The sequence below is a fragment of the Neophocaena asiaeorientalis genome, unplaced genomic scaffold (assembly GCF_003031525.2).
Source record: "Neophocaena asiaeorientalis asiaeorientalis breed wild unplaced genomic scaffold, Neophocaena_asiaeorientalis_V1.1 scaffold268, whole genome shotgun sequence".
NCBI classification, from domain to species: Eukaryota; Metazoa; Chordata; class Mammalia; order Artiodactyla; family Phocoenidae; genus Neophocaena; species Neophocaena asiaeorientalis.
Window position 1 is genome coordinate 4,604,916 of NW_020173979.1, and position 17,641 is coordinate 4,622,556.

Below are 17,641 nucleotides of genomic sequence, written 5' to 3' on the forward strand. Positions count from 1 at the left end.
ACCCCTCATCACACCACCATGATAGCACTCCTATCACTAACAGCACTCACACCACTAACATCACTACTCATACCCTATCCTCATTACCCCTACTCTAATCATCATTATCACCATTAAGATCATCATACTCCAGCATCACCATAAGTACCACCTATCATCAGCACCACTACTTCCATCAATACCACCAGTCACCAATATCATCGGTCACCAACACCTCTGCCATCATCAACATTATCCCTACCACTTATAACATCGTCCCTTATGACTCTCATCATTGCTACCGCCAACACCGACACCACCACCACCATCACCACCACCATCATCAAGATCATTACTACCACGGTGACCATTATCACCATCTACATATTGATACCCACATTTATACACTGCCTTACAGTTTGCCACATACATGCACATTGTCTCACTTAATCCCCATGACAATCCAATGAGTCGATATCATGATAGTTATTATTTAACAGATGGAGAAACTGACATGCAGAGATGGGTTAAGCAATTCTCTTAAACCACACAGCTCATAAGGGGAGTTAGACCGGCCTCTGGTTCTATTTTACTCAACACCCCACACCTGTTTTTTCCTCCATCCACTCTAAGTAAGCAGTTATGGAATGGCCCCCAATGCTCTATGTTTTTGCACTAAACCACAGCCTTTGACGTTCAGATACTGTGGATAGGCACAGGGGGTGGTGTCAGAGCTATGCCCAAGTTTCTTTGCCACACTGATTCCAATTAGGGAATCCCACGTCCTCCTGCATCTCTGTGAAATGTCAGTTCAAGTCACCAAGTACCACTCGTGGGCTCAGAACTGGGTCGAGCTTCTCGGAGGGGCTCAGCAGGGCAGAAAGAAAAGTTCCGGTTGGTTGTTGAGGAAAATGTACTCTTACTGGAGAGTGATGCATGTTTACAGGGAGTGATTATAGAGCAATTCAAGGCGATCAACTGCTAAATCATGCAGGACCAACAGTGAGTGCATTGGGAGGATGGGGGGAGCGGAGGCGGGCGGAAGTGATCCCTGGGAGGCTTTTGGGGAACAGGGTGGGGTGAGAGGGGACACTTCCACTTCCTTTGTCCTGTGCTCGTCCTTGCTCTCTTTCACCTGCCAGGACCCTTTCCTCTACCTCAATAAAGGTGGACAGCCTGACTCCGGTCTCTGCCTCCATTCTCTTCCCTCCCATTTCTCATAACAGCCTTTCCAGTGACATCCTCCAAGTCACAAACGTGCCAAGCATCACTGTCATTGTTTATTCCTTCTCCTTTCTTGCTGTCTGCTTCACTGACGTTCTCACGCTATTCCTTCCACCTAGAACTTCACCACCTACATTCCTGCCTGGGCCAGGCCCTAGCTCTGTTATCAACCTCAAACGCCACCTCTTTCGACCTTCCTCTCTGACTCTCCAGCCCTGCCCCTCAGGAGGAGATACTCTTCCCCTCCCCGGAAGCCCCACAGCGTAACACAAGCATGCGGGTGTGGGAATCAAACCCTCTGGGTTCACATCCTGGCTTGGTCACTTATGAGAGATGAGACATTGGACATTTCCTTCCTCATGCCTCAGTTCTTCGGTTTCCTCATCTGTAAAGGGTCAGGTAACAGTGCTGACTTCCTCGTGATGCTCTAAGATTTACACAAAAACCAGGCTGCTGAAGTGTCTGGCACGTAGTCGGAGCTCTAGAGATTTGGGTTAATATTATTGTTATCGTCCCGGTGTGAAGCTCCTTGAGGGCAAAGGCAGTGTCCTACATCACTCTTATCTCCTTCTGGCAGCTTCTCCTTCAGGGGAAGTAGGTGGGAGCCTGACGTGGCTCCCGGACAGGCTGCACAATGTGGACCAACGTGCAGAGGGGTGGCTCAGGCAGGTCAGGAAGACCCAGGATAGTAGCACAAGGCAGGGACACATACAATAGGCAGCAGGGAGTGAAGGGTGCCCCTGAAAAAGTTAGGACAGGATTCAATACTCAGTCTCTAGTCCCAGGCCTTCCCACCCATCCTCATAGCGCACCCTGGGGACATATCAAATAAGCAGGGTGCTTCTAGGAAATGAGTGGGGCTGTATTTGGAGTCGGTCAGAGCTGGTGTGAATCCTGGTTCTTCTACCAGCCACCTGGAGGGACTTAGACAAGTCACTTCCTGCCAAGTCTCAGTTTTCTCATCTATAAAATGGCGGGATGCATGCCTACCTCTCATAGTAGGAGAGTTCACTTGCTAGATGGGGATAATTATAGTATATACCCCATAGGGTTGCTGTGAGAGTTCAATTAGTTTAATGTATCAAAAGTACTTGGAATAGTACTTGGTACAAAGTGTTACACACGTCATTTCTTTTTACTATTGTTCTTCTTATAAAAGCTTTAAAAATATTGTCATATTTGTCAACACCTTGTAGAGTGCCAGGCACACAGTAGGTGCTCAATATAAATGAGTTTTTTCTTTTTCCTGTCTGGTTCCAACTCTGAGGCTGAAGTACCCAACAGGCACATTCAAGAGATGCCTAAAGCACCAGCAAAGTAGAGGCATCAAAACTTGTGAAAAAACCTGTTTTGAAAATATATTATATTTCAAAAAATGATCAAAGAAGTTATCATGGGAAAAATCTGAATTTCATTTCATTTCTTTAGACTTATCTTACTGTTTCTGTTTCGAATTATCTAAGTAGCAAATGGTGAGGCAGTTGGTGGTGGGGACACAGTCTTTTAGCCTTTGGGCCTTTAGGGCTTAAGAGTCTAATCCAGCCCAGTGTCAGCACTAAGAAAGGGAAGGAAAGGGAAGGAAGAGAGCGGGGAAGACTCTCTAAGAGACCTGCCGATTGTGCAATTTGACCATTTGACCGTCTGGGAGAGTCTTACAAGGATGAGTCCCAGGGATGGAGAGAAAGTGCAGCCACCATCACATGAATGCTAACGCACTGGCTTCCCAAAGGCAGCTGGGCGCCCTGTGGCCTCCAGAGCCCACTCCTGGCCGCCAGCCGAGCCCTCCTCTTCTTCTGGTTCCAGGGTCGGATGGGTGAGGAGGCCAGGGGCTGTCATTCCCTGTCTCTAAAAGCTCGGGAGCAGCCACAGTTGTTCAACCTCTTCTTGGGGGTCAGAGGCCTGCTTGCCCTGGATGTGCCCTCAGGCTGGAGGAGGTAACTTGGAATCAGACATGCTTCAAATCCTTGCTCTCTAATACTGGATGATCATAGAACCTCCCTGAGCCTCAGTTTCCCAATTTGCAAAATGAGGGTGACAAAACATCCATCATGGGACTACTACAGAAATGAAAGAAGGTGAGGCACACAGAAGGCTCTGGGACGTGGCAGGCCTTCAAAAGTTAGAATTCCTCCTCTTCAAGCAATGCTTCCCCATCTCTCCAATTTCTACCCTAAACAAGCCTATTTACCCTGGAGGAGTCCTGATTAATTGCTTAGTGCAGAAAGCTTCCTACCATAACTAGGATGGTTCGTTTGTTTTCCAACAGAGACATCCTACTAGGCCCCCTAGAAAAGGCATTTGACTTTCATGCTTCAGGCCCTTCCTCTGTCCATTAGATTCCTATTAACTTCTGTCAAGTCTTCTGGCTTCAAATCCCACACAAAGGCTTTTGCTCAGAATCCAGGCGGCCAGCCTAGTCTGCCATACTGAGCTTTGTCAATGAAAACCCTTGTGGAGAGATGTCAGTAGTTCACACCAGTCTGTCCTGCACCCTGTCCTGGCCTACGGTCTTGGAAGCCAACTAGATGAAGACCTAGAATGTCCCCTTGTCACACCTCCAGGTAGCATAGATCTTGGAGGTAAAGCTAAGGTGATGGCTGGTAGAATCAACGTTCAGGATCTCCCTTGGCTGGAATAACATTTTAAATTAGCAAATGAAAACTTAATGGGCATACGTGGTCCCACCCTTCTGTTTCATTTAAGGAAAAAAAAGAAAACAGGATCAATTGCAGAAACGCTGATCTGGGGAAATCTGACTTCCTGGCAATTCATATAAAAACAAGCAGTGCTGGGGAAGCCTGGGGTTCAGATCGCAGGGCTGACGCTCAAGCTGTGTGACTGTGGGCAGACCGCTTACCTTCTCTGGACTTGTTTGGTTATCCTAAAATGATACTTAAACCAGAAGGCTTCAAAGGTCCCTGCCAGTTTGATATATAATCCTATAATTACATATATACATATATATCAATATATACACACACATGCACCTTATACTCTGTGCTCTAAGTCAATGTTTCTCCAACTGCAGTGGGCATCCAAGCCACCAGGAGATCTTGCTAAAAATGCAAGATTCAGTAGGGGTCTGAGACTCTGCATTCCTAATAAGCTCCCAGGTGATGCAGAGGTTGCCGGTGTGAGGACCACACTTTGAGTGGCATGGCTCCAAACAGCAGTAACTTGCCTCTAATTCATCCTTGCTATGTTCTGACCACAGTATCTTACATGCATTCTTGCATTTAATTCTCATAACGACCTTGGAGGTAATTACCATCAATATCTTAATTCTCTAGATGTGGAAACGAAAGTTCACAGAGGCAAGGGGACCTGCCTGAGGTCACATAGCTAGTAAGTCGCACAGCTAGGTTTTGAATCCAGGTCTCTCTAATCAAGAGCATGTGTCTGTACCTGCTATACCACATATATATATGTGTAATACAGATTTAGGCCAATGTGTGGCTAAGGACGGGAAGGGAACTAGTGAGAAAGCAGAAAGCAAATGCACCAGCAAGTTCTTGCGTTCGTTTCCTTTGCGAGGATGACCACTCATCCACCCACTGATCCCTCCCTGCCTCTCTGGACGCTGTGAAAACACAGACTGATTCTGGTGTCCGATTCTGATGGTTTGAAATTCTAACAGCCTTGGAGGTACTTAAGCGCTCCATCCTTCTCTGACAGGCAACGATGGCTGGAACAAAGGGAGAAGAATTTACTTCACAGAAATGATTAGCGCAGAGCAGAGAAGTTTAATCCTATTAATGAATTTGCTAATTGACCTTCTGCCCCCAATCATTTCGTATTCAGGCTTTTGGAGTGTCAGATTAAATGGAAACAGATCCAGGGGTTGTTGGAGATGGGGTGAAAAGCATTTTGCTCAAGGCCTGCAGATGGCTCAGTAGTTCCATATGCTAATGAGGTGCTTTATCTATTCCTGGATGCCTTCTCCCCCATCTCCACACACCCTGTTCTTCCTCGAGGGGAGGCCAGGAGGGGAGGAGGCTGGTGAGGTTAAAAGCTCAGGCTCTGGGATCAGCCAGAACCAGGTCCTGCTATCCGTACGCTGTGAGACTCTGGGCAAAGCACTGCCCTTCTTGGAACCTCAGTTTCTTCATCTGCAAAATGGAAACTGTAGTAGGGTCTGTTCTCCAGGGCTGGGAGGAGGTTAATCAAATAACACGGGAAAAGGGCAGAGCAAGGCGCCTGGCACAGAGCGAGGCCAGGTCAACGTTAGGTATTAATTTAACCCTGCTGATGACCCATGTTCTCCTATCTCACCGTTGGGAATTTCGTCATCATCTGAAACTGACAGCTTCCCACAGAAGTCACCGGAGAAACTGCTTGGGATTCCAGTGGCCATAGTTGTGATGGCTCTGGGGCCCACGGGGTGGACTCAGAGGCCACAGCTCGAAGGCACAGAGATCACCAAGGATCACCAACATCCATCAGCGTGCAGACTGATCATCCAGTCACAGTGCAGACGGAGCCACAGAGGAGGAAGGGACCCGCCCTGAGATGGGACAAAAGGCAGCAGCAAAGCCACTACTGCCCCGAGCTGCTAGAATCATCTCACCTTCTGTGAACCCCTGTGCTCACCACCTCCTGCGCCCCTCCCACAGCCCTAAGGAGATAAGGGAGACACCATCATTGCCCTCATTTTAGAGAGGAGGAAACGGAGGCTCAGAGAGGTTCAGCTAAGAAGTCACAGAGTCGGAGTTTGAACCCAAGTCTCTTACTTTAACCCAGTGGTCCTAACCATTGCACACCCTATTCCTAACTCTCTGATTTGACTGTAGCTCCCACTGCCACCCCCCATCCCCCAACTGCCCCAGTGAAGCTTTCAGTTTGGCCTGGAATAAGAAGAATTAATCCAATGCTCTGCTCCCATGGCTACTCTAGTGATAGCCCAACTGATCACAGCTACTCCCTAAAGGTGACCTATTTAAAACACTACCTGGAGGGAGTGTTTTAAATTGTCTGAAAGTCTCAGTCTCTCTCTCTCTCTCTCTCTCTCACACACACACACACACACACACACACACACACACACAGAGTAACTCTCTCACTCTCTCTCTCTCTTTCTCTCCCCCCACCCCCCAATACTGCTTGGCTTCTGCCTGATGAATGGGAACATCAGCTCCAGGGCCATTATGCAGAACTTTGCAGCTCTTCTCCCCATGAGCGGACCGGATTTCTCATCTGCGAGGCCGCATTCCTGCACTCCTTGGAGCCATCAGGGACTCACAACCTGGTCTATCCATCCTTATCTCCATGCAGACAACATCCATCAGCAACAGGCCTTGACAGAGGCCCTGAAATAAGACTCATTCCCTGAGAGCTAGTCAGAGAGACGAATGCGTAAATCCATAATCACATATTGTTCGGGACTGTAGCCAAGGGAAGGAGCAACAGCTGTAGGGGAGCAGGGGAGGGAGAAATGTGCTCTGCCCACAAGAGCTTGGGAGGAGGTGACATTGAATGAGGTCTTGAAGGGTGTGTAGGAGTTCACCTTGGGAGGTGGAAGTGGAGAGAGAGTGGGGAAGCCAAGGGGGATCTTGGGTAGAAACATCAGGGAAGCAAAGTTAAAGGACACATACGGGATTACTTAGTGAACAAATAACTGAGTGGACAGATACACAGATTCTTGATCTCACCTAGACAAGACAAAGGGGAACCTGAAATACAAGGGAGGGCATTGAGGGTTGGTCCTCACTTTAGTTTTTTGAATGAATCAACAAAAGAGTGAGAGCCTAGAGATACTTTTCCATCTTCCCACCTTCCCCAAGGTACAGATATCCAAAAAATTACCAGAACTCTTCTTGACTGAACTTATAATTTTCAGCTCTTCATGAAGCACTTGTTATAAGTTTACTATTAATTATCTGTACCAGGGCCTCCTGTACCACTGACTCCTTCCACGTTCCACGGTGGGGGGCTTAGATCCAGGATTTAGGTAGCATGACTATCAATGCTCTTCATGCAAAGACAGCCTCCTATCATAGCCTTTCTGGGACTTCATTAATCATTCATTAATTTATGGATTCATTTACTCACTCATGCACTCACTTCTTCAACTATTCCTTCTGTCATTCATCTGTTTCCTCACTCATTCACTCATTTATTTATCCCCTCATTCATTCAATCATTCATTCTTTCACTCACTTGCTAATGTATGTATTCACTTGCTCATTTGTACATTTACAAACCATTTATTGAGCAAAACCCTTCCAGGCATATAAGGAAGTCCAAGACACGATCCTTTTCCAGGGACCAGGCCAAAAAAAACCTCAAACAGTAGTCCTTTCACTTCCATCTTTCAGTCTTTACCATCTCCCTCTCCCCATTCGCTTTGAGCTTCCTTGACTTTCTTCTGGGATAAAGGGACCAGAACTGTGCCCGGCACTGGGTATGGTCTCCCTGTACTTTTGTGACTCTCAGGGGGCTGGGGAGCAGGAACGCTGTTCTCAGCACTTCCCTGCTTAATGGTAAACAGACTCAGTACATTCTGTGGACAAAGCCAATTCAAAGCCAGCACACCAAAGAAAAGAATTCATTCCAGGCAGAGGGCTGGTAACTGAAATTCCAGTGGGAAGCTAACTTTTGCTTCAGGGTGGGCAATTCCAGGAAATAACAGAAAGTGGCCAAGCAGTCCATTATTTATAGGTTCCTCCAGAAAAGATTTATGGAGTATCTACTATGTGCAAGGAACCAAGCTGGGGACTATGCAGGATGATTCAGAGTAGCTCCCCTGAGAAGCTAACGCTCTGGGGATGGGGTGAGGGGTTAACACCTCCATCAATTGCCTAATTCAAAGCATGACTTGAGAGTCATGAGAACGTACACCTTAAAAGATTAAGGAATTTAGATGGGAGAAGTTGCTTCTTTCCAGGGCTTGGGGGAGCCTTCCTGAATGTGGAAATAGCTGAGCGAGGTCTTGGAATGTGGGTAGAATTTTAACTATTAGACAAGGAAGTGGGGGGAAGGGTAACACAGAGTTAAAAAGATGGATAAAGATGCAGAAACGGGTAATGCTCAGGGCATGGACACCTCTGTAAATCAGTATTCCTCTTTTAGACATAAGAACACTGACATTTCCAAGGTGAAATGACTTGCCAGAGGTGCCTTGAGCCCAGGACAGTGTGACGGCAGGGCTACTGCTTCTCTACACCTGGCTGCCTCCCACTGGTCTCCCAGATTTTTCCTGGGAGAATATACTGGGAGAACATGCTGCCCGGAGCAACAACCCCCAAACCTGGCCTCATCAGGGATATTGTGCTTCCATAAGGTCTCTAAGGTTCCGAGATGCTCACTGGTCTTGGAGTGAGGGGACCAGTCCCATATTTGTCTCTAACTTGCCGTGTAGCCTTGGAAAAAGCATCTAAAAGCTGTGAGATTTTGTTGGCTCATCTATTCAATGAACACTCTGGAGATTCCAAGCTCAGTCCTTCCTGAAGGTTCTGAATGCTTTCCCTCGGTCACGGCGGATGGATAACCCAGCCACCCCTGCAAAGTAGTTTTATTTGCTTATAGGCAAGTTTCCATTGAGATGCCCTTGGGCTAGTGACGTTCTCCCTAAATTCTCTCGCCCCCTGCCCCTCACAGAGGCCCAGCCACTGCACCTGCATGATCCTCATCTGATCACCCCTGATATCCCGACCCTTTAAGCCCAGAGCCGTGTCCTTCGTATGATAAACACATACAAAACTGTTGGAGCCAGAAACCCTACCCGGGACTGGGATGCAGAGACTGAATCTCTGAGGCAGGACTTTTCTCATTCTTACTTAACGACAAACAAAGGTCCCAAACGGAGAGAAGGACAGGAAATGAATTTGAAACTTTCTTATTCAGTGACATAGCTCTTAAATTACTTTAGATTTCTGTGGCCTTCTGGAAGCTCTCCCTGAACACCCAGGTTGGGTTAGGCATGTCCCTCGCCACTAAATCATGTGGAGCTTTATATGTATGTGATTCCAAATTACATTTTCAAAACATGCAGTGTATTTGTTAAACAAGATACAATGTTTTCAGGACCAGCCACAAAGCAGAGGTCAGCTGGGGCTGCAGCAACAGGACCAGCATCTGAGCACGTGAGGTTTGGGTCCTAGTTTCCCGGACACGGCAGAAGGAACGCTCCAGAACTGAGCTGTGAGGATTCCAACAGGCATGGACTACTTCCAGGATGGCTTACTCTAGGCATTTGGAAGCCCTAAACACTAGAGCCATAAATTGAATAGTAGTTAAAATTTGCTGACTACTTATGTAGCAGAGCTCGTGCTAAGCATTTGATTTGCATTATCCCTGAAATCCACACAGCACAACAGCTATTTTAAGATGGTAACTACTACTGTTCCTGTTTTCCAGTTGAGGAAAATAAGGCTTAGTCACGCAGCTAGTAAGTGGTAGAGCCTGGATTTGAACCCAGCGGGGAGACCGATTCCCGAGTTGAAAATCTCCACCACTCTCTTCTGACTGTTTGCAATTAGATCTGAGGCTGGTGTCTCAGATATCATAGTGGCAGCTCTGGTAAGAGCATCAGCAACAGAAATCTTCAAATTTGAGAACTGGATGGAACCTGAGAAAATGTCTAATGTAACTTCCGCCTTTTACAAAGGTGAAACCTAGGTCTCCATGGGGCAAGGGACCTGACCAAGAAGTGATCCCTGATCACTAGCCTTTCCAGCCAGTTTCCAAGCCACTTTTCTCTGCAGAAAGGGTCTTCTGCTGACCAGCATTCCACTGAGCTAGACAGGAAGATAAGACTCTGCTCCAGGACAAAGGCCTGGGGGGGATTTACGTAGCTGGAGCCCTGGACAATTCCAGCCAGTGTGGTGTGGCTTTGTGCAAATGGGGCTGACCAGACACCCCAAGCTCGGGGCAGCTTGTCATGGCAGCCCATCCACTAGCCCTGGACCCGCAATGAGCCTCAAACAAGTGTTGTTGGGACAGTTAAGTGAGAATGTGCAGATAAAGCACCTAGCACTGTGTCAGGCACACAGTAGGGGCTCACTGAATGCTGTGCCCCCTCCTCTCTTTTCTTAGACTCCTAGGAGAGAGAAGCAAAGAGCTCTGGCCTCTTGGAATCCTTTGGGAATCCATCTGGGGTGACCTGCAGTTTTGTGTAGGAAAAGGGAATGGTAGACAGTAACGTCTGGGCAATGTCTCAGCTCATAATCTTTGCCCAGCCCTAGGTGAGGAACTCCATATCCATCGTTCAGTTGATCTTGGCATCTTTCAGCAATCTCCTCTGGGTCCCTGGTAGCTGCAGCCGACACAGTAGATGAGGCAGGGTCCACCCTCTCTCCACTCCCTCCACACCCTGTTTCCTGACAGGAGATAGTATCCTGTCCATTTTATGGATAAGAAACTGAGGCTTAGACAGGTGAAAGGATCTGCCTGAGGTCACGTAAGGAAGGAGCGATGGAGCTGAGATTTGCACCCAGAATCTGTTGGACTCTAGGGTCCAAGATCTTTCTATGACACCTAGCTGCCTCCCAGGAGTGCCACAGGCATTGAAAATGTATTAAAACAAATCCCTGAGTTTCTTATCCCCACAGTCCCCTGGCCTCTGGGACCTCACGGTGGTCAGACGGTTGGGAAGGAGACCAGCATTTGCTGCTGAACGTTGTCCCCAGTCAAGCAGTATCTGAGGATCCGTGAGAAGTGGGGCTGTTAATGTCAAGGTCCTGGGCCGAGGCTTGCAGACCTGTCCTGCCTAGGACTGGTAAAACGGCACCCAGTCTCTTCCCTGCCAGGAGGATGCACAAGGCAGTTGGACAAATGGGTCGAAGCCTCTTCCCATGTTCTAGGCTCTGAATGCCAACCCAGCTTCATCACCTGAGATCTTCACCCAGAGATCCTATTCCTCAGTATTCAGCCAGCCTGATGCCTCTGGGGACTGGGCCAGATGTCGAGATCCCTCAAAGACAAGTTATTCATGGGGAGCTATCTCTGCGACGCAGACTTTCCTACTGAATCAGGAAAGACCAACCAAGTCTTGAGAGTGGACTCATTGTGCACCCTGGGGTCCATTATCCTACCGCTGATCTAATCACTAGCCAGCATAAGGGGTAGGAACTGTAACCTCACCTGTCACCAGAACCTGGGCTCCAATGGCAGAACTTAAAGGTTTAACTGTCAGGTTACTTAAAACCTTTCTACCACTCACAGTAGTATTTGAGCATAAAAAGCAAACAAACCAAACCCATCATATTCTTTTTCTTAACTGCATCCAGTGTCTTTATTCCAACAAGCAACTTTCAAACAGCTGGATAGGAGGCCTGCACATTCCCCCGCGGTGCAACACGTTTCCCCCGACTTCACATGGACCCGTTTCATGACTGTCCCGCTGGTGAGACTGGGCTTATCTCAGCCGGAGTCCAGGCAGGAGGGACCCAGGGATATTATGCTTTCTAATCCCTGATGTCAGCTCACCTCTTCACCAGACCTTGACAGTGCTCTCAGCTCTCAGGCGGCTCCCAGAGCGTGGCAGCATCCTCGTGTGATGCCCTGGCTCCCAACTCCCTAAAGCCACCAGGACACGAGCCCTGAGAGTTTTATCACCTGCCAGCAGCTGATTCCTTTTGGCTTGCAGAAAGCACTCTCTCCCTGATGATGGACCCCCAGGTCCGCACAGCATCGCTGCTGGGGGTGGGGGTGGGGGGCAGTGAGTGAATATGTGAGCACCCTCGCTGGATGCCCGCAGTCGCACAAACACCAACGGTTCATGGGAACGGGAAGAGCTTCCCAACATTTACACTCAGACAACATCGTCCCCACCTCCCACCTGTGAATTTGTCTCTGCCTTCTGTGCCTAGAGATTCCTCCAGGAGTAGGGTCCTGGCACCTGGTGCCCCGGAGAGGTTCCGTGGCCCCTGAGGCTGCAGCCCACTCTGGGTCCCTCCTCTGCCAGCTCACGGGTATTCACACCAATCCTCCCGCCGGTTTCTTACTCCTTTGGTTACAGGAACCTGAACCCACTCCTCATGGGGAGGGGGGTCCGGGCCAAGGGGGTCCCGGGCCAAGGGGGGCAGGAGGCACACCCCAACCCAGCACCGAGCACCCCCAAACCCAACCAGGGGAACAAAAGGAAGAAGGAGGTGGCTTACCTTTCGAGGGTCGTCTTTGTTTGGTTTGCAGAGACGAGAAGGTGCCCATGACGGCCCCCATGGCAGCGAAGACTTGTGTGCGACTTGGGACCTCGGGCCCTGCCCCTCCCCTCCACTGGAAGGAAATCAGTGTGGATCTTCTACTCCGAATTGGAGGAGGTAAAAAAAAAGCCCCCCGCAGCTCGCCGCAGCTTGGTATTCAGCGAGCGTGGGGCTGGGGCGCTGGGAGCCTTTTCTATCCTTCTTCAGCCCCGCACATGCACTGACTCACAGGGCTAGCCGTTCCTGGCGAGCCTTCGGACCCGGGCCCTGCCGCTTCCCTCGCCGAGGACCGAGAACGATGCCCCGAAGCCTGCCTGGCGCTGGACACCGGGCCGGTGCGCCCGCCCGGCCGAGGCTCCTGAGCCAGCGCCGCGTGCGCTGCGGGAGCCGCGCTCGCCCGCCCCTCCTGCCGCACGCTCGGCTCCCCTCCCGGCGCTCGGGCTGGGTCTCGGGGGGCCGAGTACCAATCATGAATGAACAGAGCGGGGACGACGTGGAGCGGAGCCGCGCGCGCCTGCCTGCCTGCCGCGCTCGAGGCGAGTCTGAGGCGCGCGGAGAACTGCCGGCGGGTAACCCCGGGGGGGCGGGGCGGGGCCGCGGCGCACGAGGGGCGCGGGGTGCGGACGCCTGGCCGATGGGTGGGGCTCAGGGGGCAGCAGACTGCTTCTCGGGAGAACGTGTGTGTGTGTGTCTGTGTGTGTCTGTGTGTGTGTGTCTGTGTCTGTGTGTCCCTGCGTGGGGTGCGTTGTTTCATTTGACTTCAAGGGAAATCTTTATGGGGTGGGGCAAAGTCTGCTCCACCCACGGGATGGGATGTCTTAGGAGGAAAGTGCCCTCCTGCTCCCCGGGCGCCAGGGTCACCTTTGAATGACGGGAAGTTGGGAAGGGGAAAGGAGCCCTCGGCCCCTATGGAGACTTCCTTACTCTCTTTTGTTTCTTCCCTCTCTCCCTCCTTCATCCTTCTCCCTCCTTGACCCCCAAGAACTTACAAGCTGTCGTTAGGGGGCAGGACCCCAAACCCTATCTTGACTTCTCATGCAAAAAGACAAAGTTTGGGTCTACCCGTTTGGATTCTCCTCAGCCCCCCGGTGGTGCTGAAATGCAAGGTTTGCTCCCCTGAAGTCTGCGGAGGAGCTGCCCTTCCTGAGCTGCCTGGGTTCCCACTATAAGCAGTGTTTGCAGGTCACAGGGTTTCCCGACATATGGCCTCATACACATAGTCACACAAACATATGTGCACAGGTTCCACAAGTCCACACAGATGTTGCTGTTGTACACACAGACTCATAGTCCATAACACCCACAGGTGCATCCCTAGGACTCCACACAAGACGTAGACACACAAATACGCAGGTGCAGGTATGCAGACACACACACATTCAGTGCAAAAGAGCATCACAGTCACCCATGTTTACACTGACTTGAAGCCGTACAGGCATACAGTCCTACCCCAAGGATACAGAGCTCCCCTTCGTTCCAGCCCATTAGCTGCCATTCTGCGGGACACAGGTGGTCTGCAACTTGGCCAGGGACCCTGACTGGTTTTATTCACCTATTCATCACTTCATGCTTTCTCAAATCCCAGCACTTGTCCTATTTGGTGCAACAGGGAAGGTGCACTTAATAAAACCCATCCCTTTCATTCGCGTGGCCTGTTGCTATATAGCTCACATCACCCCACACCCTGTGACTATTAGTCAGGTCGTGTCTAATCATCACCACAGAGAGAAACTGAGGCTTACCGAGGGCAAGAAATTTGCCTGAAGTTACCTAGCCAGGATAGGGGATTAGAACTTGGAGCCCAGGCCTCTGTCATCACTGTGTGATGGGGACACTCCTGTTGGCAGTTGAGGATACTGTGGGCCACTGAGCTGGGGAGCTCTCCTCTGGGTCCCACCAGATTTAAAGCCTCAGCTCTCCTAACTGCCAGTTCAGGGCTTATCTGTGTCCATGAAGCCTGGAATCCCGGATGATAGAGCAGGACAGGTAGGGGCCGGCCCTGCCTCCCTCCTGCCCTCCCTGCTGGGGAAGAAAAGTGGGGGTGGAGCTGAAGCCTGGGGTCACAACAGGACCCACTAGGATGGCCAGGACTTAAGGAACAGAGGGATCTTTGCTGGGGAGACGGTGATGGTACAGCCCCCAGTTTTCTCAAAAATCTCTGGATGGAGCACCAAGCCATTTCACCTTCAGGCCTCTGCTCAGCTCCACACTACCTGAGTGACCAGGACCGGCACTTGAGAGTTTACAAAAGGCTACGATGCCATTCTCTCATTTCCTTCGCCCCCCAAGGCCCTCTGAAGAAGCAGATGAATCGCTCCATTGTACAGATAGAAATAGTAAGGTCATCTAGAGGAGTTCACAACTGGCTGTATCTGAGCAGTGGGAATAAAATGAAGTCACCGAGACAAAGTTCAAACTGCTGAGCATGAATTATGAGGCCCTTTTAATGGTCTGGCTTCATTTCCCAAGGCCCCTGCTCTCTTTGGGGCTCTAGCCACACGGACCCTCACTAGTCCCCAGTGTGCCCTCAGTGGTTGTGCTTCAGGGCTGTCCCTCTGCCTAGAATGTCCTCAACCCTTTCTCCATCTGACAAACTGAGCTCACCCTTGAAGACCTACTTCAGGTGTCAGTTTCTCCAGGAATCCCTCTCTGGGCCCCAGTGGTATCCCCCTTGGGGTTCCTACGGCACTTGGGGACTCTTTCCCATCAGAGCACTCACTACCTTGGTTCTCATTGTCCCCTTCCCTGTCTGTCTCTCCCTCTGGACTGCAAGGTCTTTAAGAGCAGGGACTGCTCCTGATTTAGCTCTACATGGTCTGCTTAACCCTTGGTTTCTGACAGGGATGCAGTCAGTCTATGTTCGATAAATGAATGAAGGAAAGAATGAACTGATAATTTTCTTTGCTCAGTGACCCAATTAGTAAGTAACAACTGATGATTACCAGATCATCCTTGCCTTTCAAAGGAAGAAGCACACTCTCCCAAGTGAAGATTCATTCATTCAACAAATATTTGTTCATTTGTACACCTACCATGTACCAGATATTTATTATACATGCATAAGAGTTCATTTATTCCTGATGATGCCCTGTGTGGTAGGTATTATCTACAGATAAATACACACACACACACACACACACACACACACAGTACAATGCAGCAGACATCACCCATGAGATGCTCACAAAGAATGTGTCTAAGTAGGAATACATGACAAGTGTGAGGGACAAGAGAAGAAGAAAACAACAGCCTGGACCCCTGCCTCTTGGAGACTTGCAAGAGAGAACTACATGGAGAGAGCGGGAGCCTCCCATCACTCACCTGGCTGTAGGGACCATTTTTCCTGCTGTCCTGATGTAGTGTACTCGCTTAGGTGATCTTGCCAGTCCCAACCAACATGAGTTTCAATGGCTGTGACTCCCTCTACCCTGGAAGGTGAGCCAGCTCATGCACCATCTCTGGCTCTGACTGCTCCCTCATTCACCCTGTTGTGGGTGAAACGTTTGTGTACTTCCCACATTCATATGTTGGAGGCCTAACCTCCAGAGTGGCTATATTTGGAGATGGAGCCCTTAAGAAAGTAATTAAGGTTTAAACGAGGTCATAAGTGTGGGGCCCTGACACCATGAGATTAGTGTCCTTAATGATCTTATAAGAACAGATATCAGAGGGCCCCCACTCCCACCACCACTGTGTGATCAACAAAAGACCATGTGCACACACAGCATGGAGAAGGCAGCCATCTACAACCCCAGGGGAGAACTTTCCCCGGACGCCAACCCTGCTGGCACCTCACCTTGATCTTGGACTTCTAGTCTCCAGAAGTGTGAGAAAATAAATTTCTGTTGTTTAAGCCACCCAGTCTGTGGCATCTTGTTATAGCAGTCTGATCAGATACATACACACTCACAGGGCCTGTGCATGCCCTCAGAAGTCTCTGGAGGCGAGGCCTTGCCTTTCCCCTGACATGAGCACCCATATAGGACTCCATAGGGTACCCCTGGGAGGGTGCTTACGGAGGGAAAGGGTGAGATTGTCAGAGACCCGCAGAGATCCTGTTGAAGCAGACATGTGCTTGTCTGTTTACGAAACACACAAGCTGTGTTCCTTGCTTCCCTCTCTCCTCACTGCTCCCTCAGCCATGTCTCTTCCCATCCTTGCGGACCAGGGCAGTTCGCTGAGTTCCCACCACACAGTCAGCAGTGTCAGATTAAGAGCATGAATCTGGGGGGCTGCTAGATCTGGGTTCAAATCCCGATTTTGTCCCTTATTAGCTGTGTGACTTTGGGCCTGATGAGCCCTTCCTCTGAACTCTACGTTCCCCTTCTGTGGACTGCATTAGTACCTACCTTGCAGTACTGCCGTGAAGAGCGGTGAGGTCATGTGTGCGAGGTCCTGAGTAGGCGTCCGGCACTTAGTGTGGCCAGTTAGAGAGAGTGGACTGCTGAGGGCCAGACATTGTGCCAGGCTAGAGCCGTGTGAAAATGAGTAACTCACAGCCTTCCCCTTGGCTTCCATCTTGCTCTTCATCTATTTCAGAGGAAATCTATTCTCAGGGTCCCCATCTGGTATTAAAAGGCTCAGATTAGTTAAGGAAGGGAAAGTGGTTGGCACCTGATTATGTGCAATTCCGCACTCTGCTAGCTGCTGTCTTGTACCATTTCCCAAATGTTCCACATGCATGTCTGGCCTCCTCGAATAGACTGTGAGCTGTTAGAAAGCAAAGCATACACTCTCTTCCCCTGTCCCCCTCCAGCACAGCTCAGCCTGGCCCAGGATGTCCTAAGTGTTCCACAGATACTCACACCGAGGTCATTCAGGGCAGGGAAAGGGCCCCATCCTTTAGACCTGGGATCAAATCCCACTTCTCTTCCTACATGTGAATTTGGCCTGGGCCGCTTCATCTGTAAAACGTGAACAGGTCCCCTTCAAGGGTGTTGGTGTGAGGATTGAGTTGGATAAAGTAAAGGGAAAGTGTTTTAACTCTCTGTAAAGCACTCTGCAAGTGTCATTTATTATTATTTGCTCTGGGGCTCATTTAGTTATTCATTGATTCATTCAACATATATTTATTAAGCACCGTCTACCTGCCAGGCACTATTTTAAATACATGGATCAGTAACGAACAAGAAGACGCAAGAGTCCCTGCCCCTCAGGAAGCTGGTGATCTAGGGCTGAAGACAACCAGATGCTCTCATCATTACAAACTGCAATCGGGAGGGGGCAGGTTAGTATGGGATAAGGTGGTGGGGGATGCTCAGAGAAGCCAGGTAGGAAAAATGTTTGCAAACTACTGG

General features: G+C 49.8%; 1 protein-coding gene across 4 annotated transcripts in view; it reads right to left on the reverse strand.

The window, feature by feature from the left end:
* Positions 1 to 17,641, reverse strand: part of KCNIP1 (potassium voltage-gated channel interacting protein 1) — a 350,368-nt gene that overhangs the window by 210,901 nt on the left and 121,826 nt on the right. The window contains exon 1 of one of the 4 annotated variants that reach the window (XM_024753406.1): positions 12,303 to 12,377. The exons of 2 other annotated variants lie outside the window; for them this stretch is intronic. In XM_024753406.1, the coding sequence (XP_024609174.1) occupies positions 12,303 to 12,363 (61 nt within the window). In that variant the 5' untranslated portion in view covers positions 12,364 to 12,377. Of the gene's footprint in view, positions 1 to 12,302; positions 12,378 to 17,641 lie in introns of those variants that run through there. One more of the 4 variants, XM_024753407.1, reaches the window with a different exon arrangement.